General features: G+C 35.0%; 1 protein-coding gene across 1 annotated transcript in view; it reads right to left on the minus strand.

Annotated features, from left to right (window-relative positions):
* SCFD1 (sec1 family domain containing 1) overlaps positions 1–12,517 on the minus strand; it is a 52,557-nt gene that overhangs the window by 28,630 nt on the left and 11,410 nt on the right. The window contains exons 7-14 of the mRNA XM_030041693.2: positions 10,876–10,965; positions 9,667–9,722; positions 8,587–8,672; positions 6,653–6,752; positions 3,137–3,276; positions 2,623–2,713; positions 2,215–2,288; positions 922–1,003 (exon numbers count right to left, since the gene is read on the minus strand). Coding sequence (XP_029897553.1) covers positions 922–1,003; positions 2,215–2,288; positions 2,623–2,713; positions 3,137–3,276; positions 6,653–6,752; positions 8,587–8,672; positions 9,667–9,722; positions 10,876–10,965 — 719 coding nt within the window. The remainder of the gene's footprint in view (positions 1–921; positions 1,004–2,214; positions 2,289–2,622; positions 2,714–3,136; positions 3,277–6,652; positions 6,753–8,586; positions 8,673–9,666; positions 9,723–10,875; positions 10,966–12,517) is intronic.

The raw sequence follows: 12,517 nt of genomic DNA on the forward strand, positions 1-12,517 counted from the left end.
TATCTTTCTCAGAAAAGTGAATTTACAGACAAGGCATCAAATAAAATATCAACGTTGTCAACTTCTATTTTTTTTCCAATGGTATTAATGCACTACTTTTAAATTGCCAGATACGAAAATTGACATGCCGAATCCTGCGAAAGCGCATAAACTAGCCCCTACAGTAATGAGCCAAACATAGACACACTTATATCTCTGCCCCAATTTTATACATATGTAAAATTGATTTATTCATTAAAATTCAGAATGAATCCTTTGTTCATTTATAATACTTAGTTTAAAAAAATTCAGTAGCAGTAATAACTGAGGACAGATCTTACACACTTTACAAATGTTAAAGTTAGCTTCAAAACACATTGCCTTCCGTGAGTAATAAATAGCATGGGGTAAAATTTTCTAACTACTGATTTTCAGTGAGACTTGGTGCTTGAATCACTTTCAAAAACAGAATTTTAGTGTTTCTGAAAGTCTCATCTATAATTTCTGTTCTCATACTGTGAAAGCAGATCCATCCAAGTTATCCTAGTAGTAACCACGGTCTTTACTTGATACTGAAACTGTTTGCAAGTTCTCTGATACAAGAGCAGCAGACTTAAACTGAAAAGGGCACAAGCATCCTTCTGAAGTGCTTGAATTATGCACAAGACATCTAACACAGACCCTGCCGAAAAGACCAGTTTAGTAACTTGCATCATTATTGCCACACCTCTGGGTATCATTTTTCTTGCTGAACGGTAAACAGTACCCTTCCGAAAAACACACACAGAACAGAAAATTGCTTAGACTGAAGTCACAGCATTTTCTGTAAAAGGTAGCACAACTGAGAAGGCTCACTTTCTTATCTTACTTCACGTACTCAAATATATTTCTCCAGGTAAGGAGCACTACTGATAGAAAACTGAAGTTGGAGAGCAATCATACCTTTATATGCTCCAAAACAGCTGTTGCAACATTTGTATGAAGATCAATGAGCCTCTTCTTTTCCAGAAGTTCTGGAAGAGAGCTGAAGAGATTAAATACAAACTAACCTGCTGAGTTGCAGTTAGTTGAATTGTGTATTGTATACAGTCGGTACAAAAAAAATTACAGAATCATAGAACAGTTTGGGTTGGAAGGGACCTTTAAAGATTATTAAAATCTAAGATTATAGAATACAATAGGACTGGAACTAAAAAATTATTAAGTATAGATGTAATAATTCTCATAACAGAAGGACGTTACCCACATGTAATAAAATAGGTTTTTACCTCAACTAGCTATCAGGTTTTTTTGGCTATCAGTTTAAAGCTTTTGATGCTTGTCCCTTTCATACCTTGCTGCCTTAACCTGAAAACCAGCATCTTGAGAAGATCTACAGAACTTTAAAACTTTGTAGGGGGAGCTTGGAAACATCTGCTCACTTTTTTGAAACTGTCTGATCCATCACACATCCTTTCTAATTCCAGTCAAATTCTAACCAGGGCACAGCATACAAAACAACTTTTGAAACTCATAGAGACAACTAACTAATGCAGACACATGCTAGATTTCACAAGACACTGGGCATATCACCCCATCGATCCTCAGCATAATTATTGTTCCTTCTTCCTTCTGATTGGGGTCTTAGCGAAAAGCAGCAAACTGAACAACTCCCTTCTCCAAGGCATCAGTGGAATGAAAAACAGATTTATAATGAGGAACAAATCTAAATCTCAGACTTGCAGTTTCATCCATGGTGGCTAGGTCTCCAAAAGCAGGAGAGTGAATTTCTCATGCAGAGTTCTTGATGACTATAACCTTGCCAACAGATGTTACAGTAACTACATTAATCAAAATGTAATTAATTACACACTATACAAAGCAAGCAGATACCTCAGGAAGTGGATTTCACTAACAATTTTTTTAAGGAAGGAATGCAGAGGTAGGTAGTTGGGTTTTTCTGGTGGAAGCATGTAAGCAAATCTATGATGCACTCAGATTATTCAGGTTTGCTGAGGAAACACTCCAAAGCCATGTACAGAAGGCTCACGGACACATGCTGTGGAAGTTACACACGCAAGTACTTGTCTAGGACATTGCATTAAACTCTACCAGAATTATGAAGCATTTAAACTCTACTATTGAGCTGAATAGCCTACTTTAAAGCTATTTATTTCAAAGGATATTAAAAGTGAAATGACAGAAAGAATTAGAAATGGTTCCCAATTAAACAATAATGCATTGTTGATTACTTACCTGACAGCTGATGTTAGCTTAGCTGTATTATCAGAAAGCATACTTATTGCTCCTTCATCCTCACCTTCTATACCCTGGGTTTTGGGGAAGCATTTGGAAAGAAGAATAAAAACAGTCATAATAAATACAAAGATCACACATGCAAATACAGTCAAGTGCATTTAGAACCTATTTTCTCATAATGACATTAATGCCTGGATCGTGCTTTACAGTTATTATGGAAGTTATATAAAAGTAATGCCAATAAACGCAAGAAATTGAACCTTCTCATGAAATATGGTACTTCTGTTTATGCCTAAAATTCAGCATATGCTGATAATTTTTGTGTGTGGGGTGACAGAGTGGGCTAAGCATCTCTGCAAGTCCTATTATGTTTTACATAAAGCACATATAGGTGATAAAACTTACCATGATACTTTTAAGTCTTTTGACTTCATCTTCTTGGGCTCTGTAGGATTCCAGTTCTTGCTGAACAGACTCAGCTACTTCTGGAAAAGGACTAACACAATACTCTGCATTAGGCTCAGTTAAATCAACAAACAGAAACACTAGAACCAGACAGCTTGCATGATCAAGATGATAATGAAAATGTTTTCAGAAATATCAACATACAAATCATGCAGCAGTATCAAATCAGTGAAAATAATGACATCTTACTGTAGGTTTATTTAAACTTTCTAAGATATATTCACTGCTTTCGATATTTTTATATAATTTTGATAAGAACAATTTTGTGCTCTGTAACAAAAAGCTAATATACAATTAACATGGACAACGAATATTGAGAATGATCATTCCTTAAAAAAAAAAAAACTTCAAAAATATTTTCGAAGAAGCTTAAAAATAGAACCACCATAATATGAAGAATACTTAGAATTTATATTGACTAAGTTAATATAAACTCTGTACCTATACAGCTTACCTGCCCTTATGCTTTTGCCAGAATTTATCAGATGCAGTTAAATCATAGGACTTCTTATTTTTTTTCTTAGGTCTAGCACCTGCTGGAGAACTTTCCATTCCTGGTGATTCTTCCAAGTTAACTCTATTCAAATGGAAATCCTAAAAAAAGAGGAATCATGTAAATATTTGACAGTTTTTAATTATTTAATCAGTCTTTTATAGTCAACCAATTATCTTCCAGAATATTTTCTAAAAAATATTAACACAGCTATTTATCAGAATTTCATAGGAGGGCAGGAAAAGGTTTACTAACTAGATAACAACAGCAGCAATATAAGAACTCCAAAATTACTCACACTTACTGAAAAAACACCAAAAAAAAGCAACCAATATTAAGCAACGACACCTGATTGTCTCACATGCAAGCAATCTTCTGACACTGAACTCTGAACACCATTTTCTGTACAGAAAATAAATTCTTTAGGAATAACTGAGGTTTAACAACGGACCAAAACTTTAAAGTAACAGAAGTGTCTGTGTTGCAGACAAAAAGTGTTTCTAAGGCTGAATTTCACTTCCACAACTACAGCAAATGTATCAAAGCTGCAAAGAAGCTCATGACATCAGCAATAGGAATATGCACTGTGAGGACTATTTAGCTGCACCTTCACAGCTCTCACCCTGTTTTTTCAAACATTAGTAAAATAGTAAGTGCATGATAAAGCAACAGTTTGCAACAAAGCTGCTATTTCTCCATATAGCTTTTCTTCTTCCACAGATGCATGAACCTAGAAACTACAGCTTTTTGCTAGATGACACAGTTATGGTCACGTAATATGTCACCACACTGCTCCCTGTATGTCTTCTGGCTGTTTCCCCCATTACTTTTGCCAAGGACAGCTCTGTATTTTCTGCAGCACACATATTCCCTCCGGTTTTCGGCAAAGATTAACAAGTACTCCACTTGCTGACTTTGTTCTAACCCTCTTCAAGAACATTCAAAATTTCAAAGGTGCTCTCTGCTTGGCAAATAATGATAGTCAAATCTTCAACTATACAGAATCTGCCACAAATTTTTTAGAATAGATTTTTTTTCCAGAAATAAAACTCCACTTTATTATGTTCATTACAATATACAGAACTAGATCACTGTAAGTGAAATAGTCAAACAAAATTTTTAAATGTTTCTAGTTATCCCTTGGCAGAGTTCACATTTAAAATGAAATACTATAAATGATCCATGCCAGAATAGAAACAAAACCAATTAGCTACTCAAAGGAAGCACATGCAGTCAATGAGCACAAACTTCATCTTACAAGACATGTTTAATGTTTCAGCAAAAATTTTCCAAGTACATATGTACAATAAAAACTGAAAACAAAATCATTTGATTGCAAATTCAGCTGTAATTTTTAATGGAGATCTATGTTTTGCCTCAATTTAACTCACCAGTGACCTGAGTTTCCATGTCAGTTCTGGCATTGACAGGGAGTTTTACCAAAATGATCCTTATTGATTAGTGTTCCTCCTTTCACCTTCCCATTTTGTCTTTATAAGGCTTTCCATCCATGCCTCCCATTTTTCCGTATCTACTCCTGAAAGGTTTTTTATTCAGAAATGGGAATCTCCTCACACAAGCCTGTTTATGTGTAGATACACCATGATTATCATCCAAACGGATGCACCACACAACTTTGTGGCTGGGTTAGTATTTAGTTCAGCACCCCACAGAATTCCTGGACTACTGTAACTGACAGCTTAAATGAAAAACAATTGATTTGGAAGTACAGTTTACATAATCGTCAACTTGGTAACACATTCAGAGTTACAGTTTATGGCCTTTTAAAAGGCTACTGTGGTTATTTAATGAAATATTATGCTCAGTACGTGAAGAACCTGGCATGCTTGCCTTTAAGGTGAATAACTTGACTGTTTTGGAAATTAAACTTTTGCACTTGACATGGAATCACAGGCCACTTGGTTGCAATTTCACTAGACAAATTCATAATCCTATCAACTCAGTCAAAAATTAGATGCAACATGCAACATTTAACAAGTTGTTCCAGAGAAACTACTGAATCCTGATGCAGTACAGATAAATATCCAATGATCCTCAAATCATTCTTCTAGTGTTATTCTAATACTCCTCCATATTTGTACCACTAGTTGCCCTCAGCTTCCACTACATCTTTGATCCCTCTGCATCTTGATGCACCAAAGTCCTACCCCAACACATGCCTGAGGCCACCAGACACTACCTTCTGTACCTGGCAGCTGAGTAGGAGGCAAGTACATGGAGTTTTGCATAGATTTACTTTCTAGCAAGTGAGCATTTCCTGATTAAATGGTTAGCAGGTAATAAACTGAAATAAGTGTAGACCTTGTGCAATAGCATTTACACCTGTAAAAATTCTAATTCAGGTTCCCATCCCCTACTCTTTCAGTGATTTTCAAAAGAAACCTGTAGAAATTCAGTACTTCTATTTGCAAGTCTCTAGCCAGTTCGACAGTTATTGGAGAAAACACAATGCAAGCTGTGTTGTTTTCATATATGCCTTTCCTAAAGAAACCAGGCCAAAAATTGTTTACTTGCAAAAAGCACCCTTTAAACTTAAGAGGAAGGGACTTCTCGTAAGGAACGAATTACATAAAAGTAATGAAGTGTCCTAAAACATCCCATTAGTGCTAAAATATTTTCATCGTAGCAATGCCAAGTTTCTGAACAATACTGTATGTATGACTATACAGTTCACAGTCAACTTTGTATACAAACACATGTGTGCATGTTTTACATATTCCTCTAACAGTCTCAATAATAAAACCAAAATATTTCTCAAAGCTAGATATTGAAATGATTTGCTTGACTAACTCTACAGTATAAAAAAGCCTCCAGATAGTAATTATTCTTACTCATATTATCTTTTATTATTTGCTCCGTAACTTTATATGAAATGCATAAATCTTAGGTAAATAGTATTTAGTTTCATTCAAGTACATATCTACTACTGGTTTTATAAAATAAACTTGAGGAAATAAAAGTGGTTTAAGGCTATCTGAATTTCCAAAAAATTATTTAAAAAATCGATTTTAGATTCCTCACAGTAGGGTCATATACCACTCTGTATCTCTATACTGAACACCTACGCCACCTTGTGGAGAAAAACAGAAATAGTTATTTTTAGAAATTCAAACATACTAAAATTGGATTAAAAACTCATTAAAATAATCTATTTTTCAAAACTGAATTGTGCTTAATCGAGTTTGGAGTTTACATAACACATGAACTACTGAAGAAAAGACTAGGACTGCTGAATTACCTATCTTTTGCTAATATCAAGATTTCAACTTTTTAACCATTTTATAAGTTATTGCTAAATAAACCTTCTAGAGAAAGTCTCCCAAGTTGTTTTTTACTAAACAACTTCCAAATAAAACAGACAAAGCAGACATTGGATTAAGAGAGAATCTGGCATTAAGCTTAATAACAAACTGAGTGAAAAAATAGTTTTGGTAACAAAATCAGATTTATTCTTACCAGAACATCGTGCACTAAAGCTTGGTATGTCCAAGTATGATGTAGAGGAGTTGCTAAATCTATGTTTCTGTCAACAAGGACTAATAGGGGCCTTTGGAAGCTGAAAAGATGACACTGTATTAGTATTTCTTTAAACATGTTTAGAACACCCCAGTAACATCCTGAGTGATATCAGCCACCTTCTACATCATATTTTAAGTTAAAAGCCAAACTGCCTACTGCAGAGTTCTTCCAGCCTTCCCCAAAGCATCTGGGGCTGATCACTGCCAGAAATTCCATGAATCGCTGTCTTAGTAATGATAAAAAGATTATTTTATTTTGTACTAAGTGAAATTACCAATGCATAAATATTGAGCAGAAGTCAAAACACTAAACAGTAACTAGTCTTCTAGATATTAACTAATAACTCCTTGTGTGGATGCACATTTGAGTTCCAAACAACTGTTGGAGTAAGTAATATCCCACCTTAATCCCCATTATGAACCTCAAATATAAAAATCTCTCTTTCAAGGGTTTTTAATTTCATTTTTCTCTTTGCTTGTATATGAAGTCCATAAAGAAAAATTAAGAACTTCTGAGATGCATTGTGGTAATTCCATCAATAGTCAATTTTGTAGAAAAAGAATGCAGACATGCCTAAATGTCTTGGGTTATAGCTACATGACAAATTTATAGTGAAGATAGGAAGGCTGTGAATTGACAGAACATTACTGCAACCATTTCCCTCAAGCACATTAATCCTACAGTAAATGTGATGGCTAAATTACAGTGTATTTGAACAGAGTAAAGGGATGTTAATTCCATGCTCTGGATTTCCCTACAGTAAGTATTTTCACATATATATATATAATCTCAAGAGCCTTAGTCACCTGATTCTGAAAACCAAACTAAAGATCTGAAGCCATTTAACTGGTTAAAGGTTCCCATGTTTCCCTTTCCCTGCATTTTGATTTTCTGAGGGTAACTATGCTATACTATCAGGAGAACAAGCCACCTCCTGAAGGAAAAACAATGGTTGCAGTTCAGTTCCCATGAAAATGAGGGAACTGGTATTTCACAGCTATTCTCTCTCTTAATACCTTTCAATCTCATTCCATTTTGCCACCTTTTATGTTTTTTGTGTCTTTTATCCAAGTTATGCTCTTAATTTGAGATAAAAATATGACTATTTTTTATCCAGTTAGGAGATCATAACTGTTTCCTTCAGCTACAGTCTTCCCAATACGTCTCCTCACCTTTTCATGTACAGTGTAAACTCCTGTAATACAGTTTCCTAAGGCAGCTGTGGAGTATTCCAACTATCTGGGGGCAATGGTATACACCAGAGGCTACTGAGAAGACATCAGATGCATGCAAGCATCCACAAAGTCTTTTCTCACCTCTCTTTCCCCTCAAAGGATTCAAATGGTCATGACTTAAAAGTCCTTAACTATCTAATTATCCAAGTGGAAGTCCTTAAGCAGTCCTTCTCTGGCAGATATAGGGATCAGCTGACAAACACTTGCTTTTGACATGACTACAACTGGTAACAGTGCTCACAAGTGAGAACACGGGTGTTTTTTTCTTTTTAATGGACTAACGTTGTGAAGATACGTTCAGACATTCAACTGCATATCGTGGTCCTGTAAACTGAGTGTATTTGCAGGAGCATGGCTCTTGCCGGGTTTAGAGGGTGAACAAAATTACCTGGTTCGTTAAATAATTTTTGTCTCACTGTTGTAGGACTGCACACTTATTAGCTATAAAAGTTTTCAAACTGGTTATGCTAAGAGATTGGAAAACTCCCTTAAGAGTACATAAATTCTTTTAATATAGAATTTGAACCAAATTCTTGTAAATACAGTTTTCAGTACAGTGGTGACTTATCCTAATGAGATATTTCAGACAACAGAAATATGAAAAATAAAAATACATAGTTATTACTAACACCATACCTGAACTGGCCAGCTCCAAGTGTGTCACCTGTAAAAAGACTGTTTCTGGCATCTCTTAGATTCTCTCTGAGCTTCTTATCCAATTTCTGAGCGGGGGGGAAAAGCAAAACAGCTTTTAACAAACGAACGGTTTCCGAACCTCTTTATATGGTCAACATTTAAAGATTTATTGTACTGATTTTGTAATTTATAAATGTGATAGCTGCAGGAAATCTAGGTCCACTGCACGTGGGAAAGGAAGAAATCTCTTCCTTCTATTTTCTCCCTGCAACATTTATATCTTTATGCAGGACTACAGAGAAGGTGTTTCTTTTATGTCCACTAATCACCTCCCAGGCAATTAGGACCCTGTCCCTAAACATGCAAATAGAAAATACCAGTAGGAAGCACCAAGAGGGAACCACAGCAGAAGCAGCAAATTGGGCTGTCAGACACTACCCACACTAAGTGTTTCATAAAAATGAGATTACTCTCAACATGAATGCATGTGTACTGAATGCTTAGGTTTAATCAGTATTAAGGCTTCACTGACAAACAAAGATGTGAGGAAGATGGAAGAAATGAAGCACAGTGCCTCCCAATGAAGACAGTGCTGTAGAGATTTTTAATTGTGATTTAATTTGGTAATTTCATCCCTACTTAATGATCAAGTTGAATGTCAGTTTAATTTGATATCATAAAAATGTCTTGTACTTACAGGGTCTCCCAGTAAGACAGATAAACATTTCTTACTAAGACATACAGAAAAACCCAGGCCAGACAGCCACTTTTTAAACTGTGTAGATGTAGCTTAATGGTTGTAATTATGCCTGTCAGAAAATCTTGATAAACTCTAGATTAGGAATGATTGTTCATGTTTAAGTTTCTCATCAGCTGATTCCATAATATAATGATATCTATAGATGAGTTGCATGGACCTGAAGTCAGAAAGGAAAACTGGCGTATCTCCTTTCCAGTTTTATTTCCTTCGTAAGGGAAAGGATACAATGACACTAGATCTCTGCCTAGTATTGAGAAAAGGAAACAAGGTGTTAGGAAAGTTTTAAAACAATGATACTTGTTTAGAAAATAGTTTCTTACCACTGCCACCATTTCAGCTGCAGTTCCTCTTGAGCATCTGATTATAGGAATAGCTCCTAATAAAAGATATATTGACTTCTACTTGCATTATAATTTTCAGATTATAAATTAGTGTACTTTTCATGAAACAAATTTTTAAGTAACATTCTGAGATTAAATTTTTCAAGTGGACAATACAAACCTATATTAAATTTGACTCCTGCAGTCTTCATGTATAAAACAAAAATACTATATAGAATATTAAATAACATTTCACAAAAGTGAATACCTCACACAGGAATTTATGAGAAGTATAGTGTACACTAGAAAGATAGCTAATGTACTGTGGAGGGGACAATCAATCTCATATAGAAGCATTAAAAGTTAGTTTCAAAAGGTTGTAAGTCCCTTGAAAACAATAATAATAAGTGCTATAACACCACCACCACCACAGTATACCAGTTACAACTCACTGCAGGGTAATGTTATTTTCAAAAGCACATTTTCCATTGGCTTTCAGGTTTCAAAATCTTTAGCTACAGTTTCTCACTTATCTATATAAATATGAAAATTCCAATACCATAGATTTTAAGTGACTGAGTAAAAGAGAATTAATTTGTATCAAACTAACACTTGAAAGAACTCAATAGGTCCAAGGGAATCTCTCTTGAACAGACTGTCCCATAGCGATCCCCAGCTCGCCTTGTAGGAATGCTATCTCAGAATGACTGACTTCAGTGAGAACTTAGATTAAATGTCATCACTATGAAAAATGTATGAGCTAAGAATCAAGAAAACTCACTGTAAAATAAGTAAATTTAATATATCTTCCTAATTCTTGAGTTATTTCAGTTAGATCTTTGCAGGGTTTGTGTGTTTTTGAGAGCTACAAATCCAAACTCAAAGCACTATTGATCTTCATTGCAAACTAGGATTTTCTAAAAACAGGGAATCCAAACCTTTGCATTTCACTATTCTTCTCCCATTGATACTGAAGACTAAGACTCAACTCCCATGTAGGACAGCCTTTATTGTCTTTTGCAGTGATGTACAGCAATGATTTGAGCAAGACCATTAACCCATCCAGCGAACTATTAAGATTTCTCTCACAGATCTAATTCTGCCTTTAATTTGCTATATGAAGACCCTAAACTTCTAGGTATCTCATTGAATATGGATCTTCTCTAAAAGGAAAGCACACAGAAAATACGCTAGAATTTGAAAACTTACCAAGTGTAACAAAAAAACAGAAGAGACTATCAACAATAGTATCCATTATAGTTTCCATTTCTGTGTCCGTTATATCTGGTCGGTTAATGGCTAAAACAGTGTGGAAAAGAGTTAAGAATAGGGTTAAAGAAGTTTATGCCACTTTAATACTGAGAAAGCGATCCTCTTCTTACCTAATGGCTGTTAATATCCAACAGCTTTTGTTGCAGAAGAGATCAAATCGTGAAATGCCCCTCTTAGCACATCCATTCCCACCCCGCCCTTTTTTTGGGAAAAAGAATGGGAGAACTTAATTATTGCTCACTGTATAAGGTCAAACACCACACAATCTTTTCCAATGATCTCTGACAATGTATACTGTAACTTCTGGATTGTGTTAGTATGACGTTATTACAAACCTCCTATGAAACCATGTTATGAAACAAAAATGGCCATCCACTTGGAAACCATTTTTCAGATATAAAATCTTCAAGAATTACTTGTGTAATTTAAAGAGAATTACAGTATGTAGTTATCTATATTTAAAGATTCTAAATCCCACCTCTTGTAATGGAGAGTCCTTTTCCTTTTTCCTTTTTTTTTTAAAATAAATTTACTGTCAGTCTTTAGGTTAGGGATAATTCCCAAGTTCTAAAACATTTCACACTACAGATAGAAAGATTTCCTTCACATATTTAGGTCAGAACAAGACACATGTAGCAACATTTCCATTAAATAACTAACACTGACAAGAATATAATAGCAAACAGGAAACATCAAACCTAATCTTATCGCAGGTCTCAAGTCAAGCACTGTCTCAGGACTCATGCCATAGATCCCATCCTTGTTTGTTTTATTTTACTTTAAAAAATTTCTCACATAATTACTTGTCTTATATTCTTTCTTAAAAAACGAACTTCAAAGCTCTGAACATTAATAAGCCTTCCATCCCAAATTTGTGCATGGCCAGCCATAATCATTCTCTAACTTTAAAGGTGCTTTTTTCCCCCAGCTTTTGTCCTCTAAGAACTTTAGAGAGATGGATTATATTAGCAATTTCTACCAGCAGCTATACTTAGTAAGTCCAACTTTTTACTAGGCTGCTAGGATAACAGCAGCAACAGAAGCACCCCCATCAGCATTTTTTAAATTCTGAGTTCAAGTTTCTGAAATATCAGCACCAAGAAAGGCAGACTGTTCCCAATATCTGTATTCTCCTGCAATGCTTTGAAACTAACTGGGGCTATCATTCTGCAGTTATCTCCAACTAATGGCCTCCCAGTTTACAGGGGGGGAAATAATCTTATTTTTACTCCCTTGCTTTTCTCAATTTTAAAATTTAATTCCCTCCCTTTTATTATGTTTAAGGTACTCATTTATGATGTTCCAGTAATCTGCATACTGTCAGTGCCTTCTAATTTTGTGTAACATGCACATTTTATGAGCACACTCCTTTTTTTGTACCATAGCACTCAACACTAACATTCAATATTACTGCTCCTTAGGTCAATCTTTGAGAAACTTCATTAATAATCTTTCAGTAAAATGTTCTATCATGTTTTCTATATATTCCTTACTCTCCACTGTAACAAGCTTATGGGGAATGCATCTATTACAGAAAAGTAAGCTTAGGTCTCCTACATTTTCTTGCTGTTTTACAAAA

Source organism: Aquila chrysaetos, chromosome 2 (assembly GCF_900496995.4).
Source record: "Aquila chrysaetos chrysaetos chromosome 2, bAquChr1.4, whole genome shotgun sequence".
In the NCBI taxonomy this organism is placed as follows: Eukaryota; Metazoa; Chordata; class Aves; order Accipitriformes; family Accipitridae; genus Aquila; species Aquila chrysaetos.